The sequence below is a fragment of the Anomaloglossus baeobatrachus genome, chromosome 4 (assembly GCF_048569485.1).
Source record: "Anomaloglossus baeobatrachus isolate aAnoBae1 chromosome 4, aAnoBae1.hap1, whole genome shotgun sequence".
Lineage (NCBI taxonomy): Eukaryota > Metazoa > Chordata > Amphibia > Anura > Aromobatidae > Anomaloglossus > Anomaloglossus baeobatrachus.
The window spans coordinates 275,250,800-275,266,118 of record NC_134356.1 but is presented as its reverse complement, the minus strand read 5'-3'; the positions used below and the strand labels follow the sequence as shown (position 1 = coordinate 275,266,118).

The 15,319-nt window shown below is 45.8% G+C and overlaps 1 protein-coding gene across 1 annotated transcript in view; it reads right to left on the bottom strand.

Moving 5' to 3' along the window:
* Positions 1–15,319, bottom strand: part of LOC142301456 (adipocyte plasma membrane-associated protein-like) — a 68,526-nt gene that overhangs the window by 33,966 nt on the left and 19,241 nt on the right. Inside the window, exons 2-6 of the mRNA XM_075342459.1 lie at positions 12,769–12,858; positions 9,374–9,492; positions 4,443–4,541; positions 2,813–2,962; positions 2,597–2,709 (exon numbers count right to left, since the gene is read on the bottom strand). Of these exons, the coding sequence (XP_075198574.1) occupies positions 2,597–2,709; positions 2,813–2,962; positions 4,443–4,541; positions 9,374–9,492; positions 12,769–12,858 (571 nt within the window). The remainder of the gene's footprint in view (positions 1–2,596; positions 2,710–2,812; positions 2,963–4,442; positions 4,542–9,373; positions 9,493–12,768; positions 12,859–15,319) is intronic.

Genomic DNA, 15,319 nt, shown 5'->3' with positions numbered 1-15,319 from the left:
CCGAGCCGTCTTCCTGTCAAGTGCTGACGGAGACCACCGTCTGCCTCGTAGCCAGTGACACCAGGGCTCCTATCCTGGTACCGTCCAACCTGAACTTTCCTCCTGGAGCTACACTTAGCTCCAGCCCACACTCCTCTCCAAACTGAACTCCAAACTCTTCTGCTTGTTTTCCTGCCCCGGGCTGTCTGGACCCCTGGGTGGGCGTGTCCCAACTGCCTGGTCCCGCCCACTGGTGTGTCTATCTTTCCCTAAGGGTAGGTGACTAGGGTTTCTGGTCGGCTGTGTGTTTCCTAGTGAGGGAAGGTGTTATGCGGGGGCCTATCTGTGACTACCTGGTTTTGCCAGGGCGTCACATAGGAACATACCCTAATTGTCTGCAGCACTTTCGTCAATTCACCAATGCTGTAACTGGGCTCAGTGATTTCATGAGTAAATGGCATGAGTCATTGAGCTCACTGATTGCCTGCAGCACTACTGACAAGACATGCAGGTGCAAAGAGACACTGGCAATGGCAGAGACTCAGTGCTGGAACTGAAAAGTAAAATAAATAAAAATAAAGTGTTTTTTTCGTGACGCCACTTGCGGTATGCGGCTACATGGGTAAAGCCGCCACTGCAAAGTCTCTCTCTGCTGGGGCTAGTGGTATTGGGCAGCTTGGGCAGCTTGTATATTATGGCTCTCCACAAGTAGAGTTAGGCCCCAGGGGAGGATGATGATGGTTGTAGTATATTGATGCAGAGGTGTAGGAAGAATTCTGACAACACAGGAACTGCGGTTTAACTTGTGCTTTACTTACTGGTTTGGAGTTGCTGCAACCCGGCTGGTGCTAGTCTCTACCAATCCGGTTTTCACTTTGTTCCAGTGCCGGTGTAGTGAACTTATGAGCTTTACTTCTATGCACCCGTCTGTAATTGGTGGTTCCCCGTGGCCTGGAGCGTTTTGGGGTCCCCTCCTGTTATCTCCGTCCTGGCCCGTATGGCAGGTAGCTTGAACCTCTCTTGAGTCGGACCTCTGTCCCCGTTCCTAGGTTCCCTCTTTGCTGCTGTACCCCGGACACTAACGTCGGTAAGGTCCTTGATGGTCCCCTCACCAGGCAGTTTCTTATCAGGTGAGCCTGAGGTATTTTCCTGAACTAGAGCTCTGTAGCCCGCTGGTGCTCGGTCCAGTGAGTACTCGCACTATACTCTCCCTGGCAACCGTACTTTTTACTCAATCAGTCACTTTACACTTTCCATCTGTGTACTGACTTCTAACTGAACGTCTTACTGACTGGATGTCTTCCAATTTACTGTCTGACAAGATGTCCGTCTCCCATCACTCCACTGACTAGCCGCTCCTCCACCCAGGTTTCTGACCAGCAGATTGGATGAGTTCCCACCAGTAGGTGGCCATCCATCAGTTCCGTCTCTAGCCTGTTACCCAGTCTGGGGAAAAGGGCGTGGATTTGCGTGTGTGTTGTGGTGTTTACTGGCACTGGTCTTCCAGGAATCCAGGGTTAGATGTAGTACCCTATGGCACCTGACACTCAGGGGTGCCACATGCGTAGATCCATTGATTATAATGGGACTGCGTATGTCTGTGATACAGGATTCTGGTACATATAAAAACTAGCACATACGTACCAGAATTACTGACGTGTGAAAGAGGCCTAAAGAACAGTGGTTTTTTTTTAAATAAACTCCAGCGGGTGGAGATAAAAACCTCTAAAGTTTCTAAACTTTTCTAAATTCCTATGAAAGATAAATAGATTAGCCAATGCTCATAATAGATAGTATGGGTTTTTTTTATGCTGGAATTGGAATATTCAACTTCAAAAGTAGCTCTAAAGGCCACTTTACACACAGAGATAAATCTGCGGCAGATCTGTGGTTGCAGTGAAATTGTGGACAATCAGTGCCAGGTTTGTGGCTGTGTACAAATGGAACAATATGACCATGATTTCACTGCAACCATAGATCTGCCAAAGATTTATCTCTGCGTGTAAAGTGGCCTTAAGGGTTCATTCAGACGTCAGTTTTTCTTGTAATAGTGCCATCCATATTTTTGAGATAGCACTCCCTATGATAGTTTATGAGGTATATGACATTTATGATTTTTTTCTTGGAACGAGTGGTCCGAACAAAAGCATAGAGACTTGTCCGAAATTCACGCGAGTGTTGGATCAAACTTGCTTATCCAAACCTATGAATCCGTGAAGAATAGCAGACAGCACTCTCATGCCATCCAGCCATCTTTACATCAACGCTTACAAGCTCTATTAAAAAGAGCTTGTAAACACTGTTTGTAGTGAGCCACCACTGCAGCAAAAGATTAGCATAAAACAAGAAAACTAAAAATCCCTCAGTTTTTGGGAAAGGAGATGATTTTGGATGAGTGAAATGTCATAAAGCACTGGGCCATTTTACCCATTAGTGATGTTATGAATAACCCTTTAATGACCAGGTTTCACAATACAAGCTGCATTTAGAGCCTGCCAAACTTTTAGGGTAACAGGCTATTTATTATGTTTTTTATGTTATGGGCAGAATCAGTTGAATTTTTTACATTATATAAATCTAAGATGACCAGTAGCAAATATCTGAAAGCTGAATTTACCTCATATCTGTGATGTCGTCTGCCCCATTTGTTGCTTGAATCTGTGAAATATATTGTGCCATTCCTCGACAACTCCAGACCATTCAAAAACCTGAAAGGAACTCCATCCACTCCTGTCACACATAAAAATATATAACATGGGTAAAATACATATCCATAGAACCACTGGAAAGAAAGTGAACAGTTGCCTATCTATTAGTATATAACCTTCCTCACCGTCTTCATTTGAGACCAGAAGATCTTTTTCCCCAGTTTGTGGATGCACCCTGTATAACCCGTGGTAGGAATCTGCCACAATTAGATATCCATCACTATCCATTCGAACGCCATGTGGCCGACCACACATTGGTTCATAGTCAGGGGTGCCTAGAAAAGAAATCTGTAGCTACATCTACAACATACAGATATGTATTGCTCTATGATATACCTTAGCAATAGTTGTAAGATCATCAGTTATATCATATGTGATCTTTAGGCCTCAGAGAGGAGGAGGCAGTAGAGCGGCAAACAGAGTACCGTAAGTGGCATGGGTCTGATGGGACGTAGTGTTGTATGATGGAGATATTCTAGGGGAGGGATATTTACTCTTATGTAGCATGTGATGGAGCAGCCACATTTACAAAAAAGGAATTTATTATGCCTCTGTACATCAGAAGCATGAGAAGGTACAGAAAGACCCAATTCACTTTCATGGGTGCCCTAATGCAGCTCTGTAAAACATGGCTATGTGTTATAAACAAGCGCCAATGCACTTCAAATTTCAGGGCCTGTTTTTAGCAGTTTGCTGGCATAAAATTATTTGGAATTTGTGTGCAACTTGTGGTTGCTCAAAACATTGCAACTTTTGGCATCTTTTGGCCAGCTCGGCTAATTTCCAGAAAAGAGTGCGGCGGTCGGACAGGCTGGGGCCCGGCGGTCGGACAGGCTGGGGCTCGGCGGTTGGACAAGGTGGGGCCCGGCGGTTAGACAAGGTGAGGCCCGGCGGTTGGACAAGGTGAGGCCCGGCGGTTGGAGAAGCTGGGGCCCGGCGGTTGGACAAGGTGAGGCCCGGCGGTTGGAGAAGCTGGGGCCCGGCGGTTGGACAAGGTGAGGCCCGGCGGTTGGATAAGGTGAGGCCCGACGCACCAGACAAGTTCATCAGAAGCAACACCACAAATGTGCTGTAAATTATGACAGGAATGTATGGCAGCTGGACTGGAGTATATTGCTATGTCTAGCACGAAACAGCTTAGAGATGCACATGCCCCTTAATCTTAGGCCTAAGCCACACGGCGAGAAAATCGGTGCGAGTGGAGTGCGATAAAACATCGCATTCCCCTCGGACCTATTCTACCCTGTGTGAGCACACATGAGCGATTATTTTCTCGGCCCTAATCGGACTGAGAAAACAATCGCAGCATGCTGCGATTGTAAGCTGAGACTCTTTCTCTCGCACCCATTCAAGTGAATGGGGCGAGAGAAAAATCGCACTGCACTCGCGGTACACCGGTGTACTGCCGGTGCAGTGCGAGAATGGCAATAGCCGACTACGGAGGAGAGAAGGAGAGAAATCTCTCCCTCCCCTCCTCCGTGCCGGCCCTCCCCCCGCAGCTGAGGTCTGCTCACATGATCGGACCTCAGATGCAGGCACACTCTTATGACACTCGGCTCCTGCTGTGCTGCCAGCGTGAGCCGAGTCTCATGCGAGCATCGCAGTAGTGCCCTGGGTGGCCCCAGCCTTACTATAGCACACGCTTCATAAAGATGGTCATATTGAACGCCAGTCTTAATAAATCAGGGATTTTCAGCTGATGCCATTTTCTTCCTCTACTATTCACAATAAAGAGAAGTTGTTATCCGGACTCACCACATTGGGAGATATTCTTCCCCATCTGAGTTATAAACTTTAGTTGCTCTCCATGAATCATCCACAGCTTTCCATCCACAGTGCCAGTATAAAGGTTTCCTATATATCATCAGGATAACGAGAAATCACACAACATTGCAGTTATAAAGTGAGGAGAGATCTGAGGATTTAATAGTGATATATGTATTTTGTAAACTGAGTATTCAAACGTGAGCTGACAGCCCCCTGATAGTCCGTGGTTTCCAGAAATGATGGGAGTTGTACTTTCACAATAGCTGAGGGGTGAAGCTGATCATAAGGATAGTCCATTAATATCAGATTGGTCAGCTACCCCATAGATCAGCTGACTAGAGACTGTAATGCTCCACTTATTGCACACCCCTTGTTTGCAGAACACAGCACTGAATATTTTATAGTGGCTGTGTCTGGTACTGCAGCTTTTTGAGTTCAGTCCCATTCTGGTGAATGGGACTAATCTGCAATATCAAATGTACAGTGCTGGTGTAAGACTGGTGGAATAATGCTGTCACATTCCTGCCCCTGAAAACACCGATCACATTGCGTAGTGTAATGTGAATAATGTCTTGCGTCTTTTGTGTATAATGTTATGTGAACTGTGCTGATAATGTATGTATTATAATGTATAGTGTAACCTGTGATATGTAGTGTTGATAATGTGAAGTATGGCATATCACTTATATGGGAAATTACCAGTCCATAGGGTAAGCAACAGTGAAGTTTCGGGACTAGCCTGCAATGGGAGGAGCTAGCTGATAGGGTAAGAGATAGTTAATTCTAGAAGAGTCAATTGAGTTTAGTGAGTGAAGATCAAGTGAGCAGCAGTATGGGCCCGTAGGGGTTCACTGCCCATACGACAAGTCCACACACCCTGCCAGGACCAGCTTGTCCATGTAGCATGCCAATGCGTCTGGAGTCAATCCCTCGCCCACGACACTCTACACTGAAACCATGAAAAGCACTTGATGCTCACTAAAGCACCACAACACTTTAGTCAGATTAGATAATTGGAGGATTTGTATGCAATGCCTAACATGAATATGAAGGTGCCACAGCGTTTTCCATATCGGCTTTTCTTCAGAGTTAAGCTGGGTTCACACTAAGCGACAACGACGTCGCTGTTACGTCACCATTTTCTGTGACGTAACAGCGACCTTGTAAGTCGCTGTTATGATCGCTGCTTAGCTGTCAAACACAGCGACGCAGCAGCGATTATAACGTCGCTACATGTGCAGAGAGCAGTGAGCCGCGCTTAGCGCTGGCTCCTTGCTCTCCTAGGTACAGTACACATCGGGTTAATTAACCCGATGTGTACTGCAGCGACATGTCACAGTGCAGAGAGCAGGGAGCCGCGCACACTGCTTAGCGCTGGCTCCTTGCTCTCCTTGCTACAGTATACATCGGGTTAATTACCCGATGTGTACTGCAGCTACATGTGCACAGAGCAGGAGCCGGCACTGGCAGCAAGGGCGGAGGCTGGTAACTAAGGTAAATATCGGGTAACCAGGGAAAGGTCTTCCCTTGGTTACCCGATGTTTACGCTGGTTACAGCTTACCGCAGCTGCCAGACGCCGGCTCCTGCTCCCTGCTCGCTTCATTTCGTCGCTCTCTCGCTGTCACACACAGCGATGTGTGTGTCACAGCGGGAGAGTGACGACCAAAAAATGAAGCTGGACATTCAGCAACGACCGGCGACCTCACAGCAGGGGCCAGGTCGTTGCTGGATGTCACACATAGCGACAGCGACGGGACGTCACTGCAACGTCACAGGAAATGGTGACGTAGCAGCGACATCGTTGTCGCTGTGTGTGACACCAGCTTAAGATGGATAACATGCTAGGGCGATGATGTTTGATATACAGCTCCTGATGACCATCCACAGAGCCATTGTTCATCTGACAATTATCTAAAGTGTATGGGAGGCTTTAGACCCTGTCAAAGGCCACTCAGCCAACTTCTGTTAGAGGATGTATATATATAAGCATATATAGCATGGGAGGAAAAGAACTAGGTGATAGCACCGGGAAAAAGGAAATGGGCATAATAGTGGATCCCAAAAATTCAACATGAGCCATCAATGCGGAGCTGCAGCTAAAAAGGCCAGCAAAATTCTGGGATGTAGCAAGACAAGCATTGAATCTAGATCAAGAGAGGCAATTATTCCCCTATACTCTGCCCTGGTCAGACCCCACCTGGAATACTGTGTACAGTTCTGGGCGCTCCAATTCAAGAAAGACATCGATATATTGGAAGAAGTCCAGAGAAGAGCAACCAAGATGGTAGAAGTATACCATAATGGAATGAGCATGCTATTATTGTGTTACTATGCAGTCTATGTATAAGTTAAAAAATCTATATGGTATATTTTAACACTAGAACTACTGGACTCGTGACACCTATATAGAAATACATGGTGCAAAGTAGTCAAAATGACTACCTCAGTAGTTCTAGAGTTAATGATTATTTCACTGTATACATGGATTATGGTGTACTGTCCCTTTAAGTACATTGAAACTGAATTCTATGGAATTGTCTGTTATAAATTATCATAATTGAATGAGCATGCTATCAATGCTTTATTATATACAGGGTGGGCCATTTATATGGATACACCTTAATAAACTGGGATTGGTTAGTGATATGTTTGTGTGTGTTTGTGTGAGTTTGTGCATGTGTGGAATGACAGAATAGGGGACCTGGATGGGACATTTAACTAGTTGTGGAACGAATTGTCTGCATTGCAATGAATAACTTGGTTAACAAGCACACTCCCAGAACGGATTGTTCTCGTTAAGCAAGGTTCCACTGTACGTGGATTACGGTACATGGATTATGGTGTACTGTCACTTTAAGTAGATTGAAACTGAATTCTATGGAATTGTCTGCTATAAATTCTCATAATTGAATGAGCATGCTATCAATGCGTTATTATATACAGGGTGGGCCATTTATATTGATACACCTAAACAAAATGGGATTGGTTAGTGATATCAAATTCATGTTTGTGGTTTATTAGTATATGGGAGGGGGGAACTTTTCAAGATGGGTGGTGACAATGGCGGTCATTTTGAAGTTGGCCGTTTTGGAGCCAACTTTATTTTTTCCAATGTGAAGACGGTCATGTAACACATCAAACGTATTGAGAATTTCACAAGAAAAACAATGGTGTGCTTGGTTTTAACATAACTTTATTTGTTCATTAGTTATTTACAATTTTATGACCACTTATAAAATGCGTTTAAAGTGCTGCCCAGTGTGTTAGATTGTCAATGCAACCCTCTTCTCCCACTCTTGACACACTTATAGCAACCCCGCAGAAGAAATGCTAGCACAGGCTCCCAGTATCCATTGTTTCAGATGCTGCACATCTTGTATCTTCACAGCATAGACAATTGCCTTCAGATGACCCCAAAGATAAAAGTCTAAGGGGGTCAGATCGTGAGACCTTGGCGGCCATGCAACTGGCCCACGATGACCAATCCACTCTTCAGGACACTGTTTATGTAGGAATGCTCGGACCTGGTGATTGTGCACCACCACATTATGGGTGTCAGGTCCGATAATTCCTACATGATCAGTGTCCTGGAAAGTGGATTGGTCATTGTGGGCCAGTTGCATGGCCGCCAAGGTCTCACGATCTGACCCCCTTAGACTTTTATCTTTGGGGTCAACTGAAGGCAATTGTCTACGCTGTGAAGATACAAGATGTGCAGCATCTGAAACAATGGATACTGGGAGCCTGTGCTAGCATTTCTTCTGTGGTGTTGCTATAAGTGTGTCAAGAGTGGGAGAAGAGGGTTGCATTGACAATCTACCACAATGGGCAGCACTTCCACCGAACCTCATGGTACCTGTAGTTCGCAGCGAGCAAGTCGCAATGTACCAGGGAACTACAAGAACCATGAGGTTCGGTGGAACGGAAGGTAAGGTGAGCATAATACTGTATGTGTGTGCGTGCTTGTGTGTGTTTGTGTGGACTGCAAGTGCGGGTCAGAGTGCGGTGGATGTATGGAACCGGAAGTGTGTGCGGTGAGTATTTTGCTCGTACAGCAAAGCTTTCTCGTAAAGCGGGTTACAAATTTATAGAAAGCTTTGCTTGTTAAGCGAAATTCTCGTTAAGTGGGTTAATCGTTAAGCGAGGTACCACTGTATATGGAAATAATCATTAAAATATAGATTTTTTTTATATACCATATAGATTTTTTAACTTATACATTATGTTTGAAAAAGAGAAGGCTGAGAGGAGACTTAATAGTGGTCTACAAATTTCTGAAAGGCAGTCACAGTGCAGAGGGAACCGCCCTATTTTCATTAGCACAAGGAAGTACAAGGAACAATGGGATGAAACTTAAAGCAAAGAGATTCAGATTAGACATTAGGAAAAACTTTCTGACAGTGAGGGCAGTCAGGGAGTGAAACAGGCTACCACAGGAGTTGGAGCTCTCCATCAACGGAAATCTTCAAGCGGAAGCTGGATAAACATATAGCTGGGATGATTTAGGAAAGCCTGCACTCGCAGGGGGTTGGACCTGATGGCCTTTGAGGTCCTTCCAACTCTACCATTGTATGATTCTGAAAATAAAAACTCCCCAAAAAAGGAGCTTTTCTGATGTGGTGTCTGCTTAAAAAAAACCCTCATTTTTAAATGCCTTAAAAAAAACCTTAATGTGCACATTGCCCCTGGTGAGTAGTTCAGGCTGGACATGTGTTTTTGCTTTTTAAGATATGGGATCAATACTACCAGATACACCTGAGGAAGCCAAGGCACCACTGCATTTGTCATGATACCTACTCGTGTACGCTACCATCATTTGGGCTTTTTAGTTATATGTACGAGTTTCCTATTCTAGACATTACTTTTTAATGTTTTGTACAATGGGAGCTACATGTAAGAGCATGCACTTTGTCTTCACCTTCATGATCACAGGTAAAAGATTCAGGGCCTTTCAGCTGTCCATAAAACTGTCTTTTCCCATTCTGCAGCTTTAGGTTTACTGTCAGTGGTCCGACTAGTGATGGTGGCTTTTCAAATCTGTATATATTAGACAAGAAAACAAAAAACTACTTGTTACTTTGCAAGCTTTTTTAAGATTAGATTTAAAAATCTGTATCAGTCTTTAAATCCGTGGGAAACCGTTCTTCCATGTGACGTCCAGTTTACTGTATTTCTCTCATTCATTTTTAAAATCTTTTTTCATGCATTGTCACGTGACATTTGTTTTACATCAGTTTTACATGCGCTTTTCATTCATTTTTAACTGATCCATTGCTTTCTTCATCCATTTTTTCAAGGATCCCCATAGAGACATAAAGGGAATCTGTCACCAGGTTTTGCTTCCCCATCTTTGAGCAGAGACCCTGATTCCAGCGATGTGTCACTTACTGAGCTGTTTGCTCATTTTGATAAAAATCAATGTTTTCTCTACTGCTGATCTAGCAGTTAGAGAGAGTTCATGAATATGCTGGACTACTTGCTAGCCAAGTAGTCTTCTAATGATAATCTACTACTGATTAAACATTGGATTTTTTTAAAACTACACTAAGCAGCCCAGTAAGTGACACATCTGGAATCAAAATCTCTGCCCTTATGTTATGCTGCTCTCAATATTAGCTGGCAAAATTCCTGGTGATAGATTCCCTTAAAGGGCTCTTCCCCACTTGCGTTTTTTTGTGCGATTGTAATCGCCTGTAAAAACGGTTTGCAATCTGACAAATGAGTATATATGATGCTGTCTCCTTTTCCCAGTTTTTTTACGACTCCACACGTGCTCTCGGTGAAATCGCAGCATGCTGTGATTTGCACCGAGTCTCAGCTCTCTCACCCCCATGCAATCCTATGGGAGCGAGAGAAAAGTCAGAATCCGGGTGGCATGCGCATGTAATACAGATGGCATACGCATGTCACATGGATCCTTGACACTTGCATACCGCGTCAGACTGGCTACCGGAGGAATCTCCAGTAATACCAGGCCTGGCCGCGGTTACATGCACTGAACTCCGGAGCTGTCCCCTGAGCTCCAGAGTGCAGCCTGAACAGCGAGCACCGAGTGATTGATTCCCCGGCGATTGCTGTTCAGTTCAGCACAGCTGCAAACAGACCAGGCAGATCTCTGGAGCTCCGGTGACAGCTTCGGGGTTCAGTGTAGGTAACTGCGGCTAGGCCTGGTATTACTGGAGATTCCTCCGGTAGCCAGTCTGACGCGGTATGCATAAACATTCACATAGCACCCACATGACGCTCGCATGTCATACGGATGCTATGTGAGGAAAAAAACACACCATACGCAGACCATACGCAGATCATACACAGGACACTCGACTCACATTTTGAGCCGAGTATCGCTGTGATTTATAAAACGCAAGTGGAGAAGAGCCCTAAGGGCGCTTCTCCATCTGCGATTAAATAATCTCTGCGATACTCGCCCAGTAAAGTGGGATGAGTGTCATGAGTAAGGTCTGCGTTTTTTTCTCACCTAGCATTCGTATGACATGAGAGTGCCGTGCGAGTGCTATGCGAGTGTGTAGATTTTTCATACCAATGATCCGTGTGACATACGTATGCCATCCGTGTGACATATGTATGCCACCTGTATGACATGCGTATGCCATCCATATTGCGATATTTTTCTCGCTCCCATAGGGTTGCATGGGGGTGCGAGAGCTGAGTCTTGCTGACAATCGCAGCATGCTGCGATTTCACCATGAGTGCAAGTCATGTGGAGAAAAATGCTCAGGATGGCATGGTCACATAGATTAACACTGGTAATGAATGACAAAGGAATTCAGCTCACCCACTCCAAGTCTCCAGGCCTTCTCTCTGCAGCAGGGACAATCGGCCGGGCAGCTGCAAGCATGTAAGAAGAGATCCAGCGCAGAAAGGAAGGCACTCTTCAATATAAATTTCCATATGGTTTATTTCATGTGCACACATGTGAAGGTAGGTACAGACAGCCCCTAAGCATGGGAAAAAATGACTAGCCACGCGTTTCGACCGTATTACACGGTCTTAGTCATGTGAGACTAAGGCGGGCTTTGCACACTACGACATCGCAAGCCGATGCTGCAATGCCGAGCGCGATAGTCCCCGCCCCTGTCGCAGCTGCGATATCTTTGTGATAGCTGGCGTAGCGAATATTATCGCTACGGCAGCTTCGCATGCACTCACCTGCCGTGCGTCGTCGCTGTGGCCGGCGAACCGCCTCCTTATTAAGGGGGCGGGTTGTGCGGCGTCACTGCGACGTCACACGGCAGACGGCCAATAGGAGCGGAGGGGCGGAGATAAGCGGGATGTAAACATCCCGACCACCTCTGTCCTTCCGCATAGCCGCCGGGAGCCGCTGTGACGCAGGTAGGAGATGTTCGTCACGTCACGATCTCTTCTTACATAGATTAAAGCGGGCTTTACACGCTACGATATTTCTAGGAATTGCTAGCGATAGCGTACGCAAAAGCACCCGCCCCCGTCGTGCATGCGATTTCGTGTGATCGCTGCCACAGCGAACATTATCGCTACGGCAGCGTCACACACACTTACCTGGTCGGCGGCGTCACTGTGACTGCCAAACAATCCCTCCCTCAAAGGGGAGGGACGTTCGGCATCACAGCGACGTCACCGCAACGTCACTAAGCGGCCGGCCAATCAAAGCGGAGGGGCGGAGATGAGCGTGACGTAACATCCCGCCCACCTCCTTCCTTCCGCATTGCGGCCGGCGGCAGGTAAGGAGACGTTCCTCGCTCCTGCGGTATCCCACACAGCGATGTGTGGTGCTGCAGGAACGACGAACCACATCGATAATCAGCCATTACCGATTTTTGGTTTTGGGACGACCTCTCCATGGTGAACAATTTTCACCATTTTTGAGGTCGCTTAAGGTCGCTGGTAAGTATCACACGCTGTGATATCGTTAATGACGCCGGATGTGCGTCACTAACAACGTGACCCCGACAATAAAACATTAACGATATCATAGCGTGTAAAGCCCCCTTAACACTGGTGCAAGTGCAATCCGATTTTGCATCGGATCACACTCACAAAAGAAAATCTCAGATGGAAAAGCGCCCTAAATGGGCAACTCTGATCTACAAAAATGGATAACAATATGACTTGTACTGGGTTTAATGTAATGGTCACAAGGTTCCATTAAAAAAAACGAAATTGTGAATGTGTCCATAGGTCAGTGTGTTGACAAAAATGGATGTGTGAATATAGCCCAAGACTCATGTGAATGGAAGGAAAACATAAAACCCATACCAATTTGGCAGATGGACTGAAAGGAAATAGTTTGTTTTCTTGTTGTATACCACTTACGTAATTGGTTCAGGGTCAATTGGTGATGGCAGCAAATATATTCCCACTATGGTAGCGAGGCAAGCTGCCGCAAACCCCAACGTGAGATACCTGTAAATTAAAGTGCAAAGCTGGTTATGCAAAACCTCAGCAGTGACAGGTCATCCTTATGTGGCACAAAGATGTGTTCCAATTTTATGAGTAATAATCTATGCATATTAGTCAGGAGAACTGGATTGTTAAAATACAGCAGGGTCTTTCAATTTTGTAGAGATGAAAATTGCAATAGATGCCAAGAAGATGTACTTGGAATATTCCAATTCTCATTACAACTGGAAAATGCACAGAACCCTCAGGACTAATATGAGACGATATCTGTTATTATAGGTGGGACTAATGATACCCTGGTACAGATCAGACACAGTGATGTTACGTGATACCATCATCAACCACAAGCTGGAATTGGCAAGTGATGGAGGAAGATATGTTGTCAGACAGAACTGTCAGGTTGGCTAATCAGCTCTGGGCATCTTACACTTTCCTTGGTATGTGACTGTCCTGCCAGACACTGCGTCTCCTGCTGTCGTATACAAAGCTCAGCAGATGTGATCATTATTAAACAGTAGAACTTTACTATCTTACGTCACTTATTTTACTTATTAGAAAATGTATCAGCTGGTCATATGTGCAATGTGCACACAAATCTCTAGTACGTACCATGTTTCCCCGACCATTTCCAGGAGCTTTACCTGGCTCGACAGTGGCCCTGGTGCAGGGTGGCACGCTGGGTAATAAAGGGGTTAATACCAGCTTTGTATTCTCAGATGGTACTAAGCCCGAAATTCATGGTGTCACGCCAAATTAGACATACAGTGCTGGCCAAAAGTATTGGCACCCCTGCAATTCTGTCAGATAATACTCAGTTTCTTATTGAAAATGATTGCAATCACAAATTCTTTGGTATTATTATCTTCATTTATTGTGCTTGCAATGAAAAAAACACAAAAAAGAATGAAACAAAAATAAAATCATTGTTTATTTCACACAAAACTCCAAAAATGGGCCAGACAAAAGTATTTGCACCCTTAGCCTAATACTTGGTTGCACAACCTTTAGTCAAAAGGTGTTAATTGCAGTCTGGATAGTAGACCTTCCGCAAGCAAAGTCAGGCCCCAGAGGATGGGTGATGTGACGGGCGTCAGAAGAAGGTGGTCCACACAGAGGTATAGTGCAACTGGTTTTTACTCACTGCTGGTTGGTGGTAATTGGTTACCCGAGGCCAGCTGGTTTCACCTCCAGGTCCACTTCGTCCCAGTGCCAGCTTAGTACTCTGAACCTTCTTTCCCTGCACCTGTCTCTGGTAAATGGGTCCCTGTGGCGTAGAGCAACTGGGGGTCCCCGTCCGTTGGTTTGTCCACTTCTGGCCGCCCGACGGTAGCATGAACCCTGTAGGGTTGGAGTCTCTGGTCCTGTCCCCGGTTCTCCCTTTTCTACTGAGTCTTCGGATTTTTAGGCTCAGCGAAGTCCTTGATGGTCCCCTCGCTGTGCAGGTGTTAACAGGTCGGCTTGGAGCTCTTTCCTGTCCGGGAGTACTCCACCGGCAACTACTCTCCTGGGTACCAGGTTACCGTTAACCCGAGTCAAAACGTCTCCTCCCATCCACCTTCACTCCTCTCCTCCTCTGACACTCACTACTCTCCACAGTCTGGCCCTCTTGGCTACACTTCTAGGAGGCCATCCATTGGTCTGACCCTAGCTATATACCATTGTATGGGGGATTGTTGGGGAAAACTGGGATTATCTGTTTTTTTGTTGTTAACGGCACTGGTCTGTCGAGGCCCTAGGGGGTAGGCCCTGCATCCTTGTGGGGATGCAGAACCTTGTAGCACACTGATGGCTTCAGGGGCGCTACACATACATAAACATACAAACAGCACAGTCTCAAGATTGGGATGATATCACAATGTCCCTGTAACAAATGACAGATGGCCTCTTATGCGTTTTGGTTTTTTTTTATAATGACAAGGCAGAGCTCTCATGTCTCATCATAATCCTGAATTCAGCCTAATCTGTCACCGCTTTACAGAATTCTCACAGTCCAGGTTGAGTAGAACTGCAGTGAGTACTTGCACTGCTGCAGCACACTACTGCTCATGTGTCAGATCAGACACCCATTCTGCACTGAAACCTGCTACATTACCAATCTGCATTTAAGGGCTCGTTCAGACGACCGTTCCGTCTGTCCTGTTCAGTTCCTGGTTTTTGCGGACCCACGGACAGGACCATCTTTTTTATGTGTTTTGTGTAGGATCGGATGGCACACGGAAGTATTTCCATGTGCATCCGATCCTACAAAAAAACACATGGGATGCTGTATGTCCGTCCGTTATTATGGAACATGCCCTATTCTGTTCTGTAATAACAGACCGTGACTCAAAACAAGTCAATGGGTCCGCAAACTCCTCGGAAGCCACATGGAAGCACTTCCATGTGACGTCTGTCGGGTGCCCCTGCAGTCTATGTCCCGCTCCCGCACTAGCCCCGCAGCTGCTTGCACTGCAGTGTGTCAGCA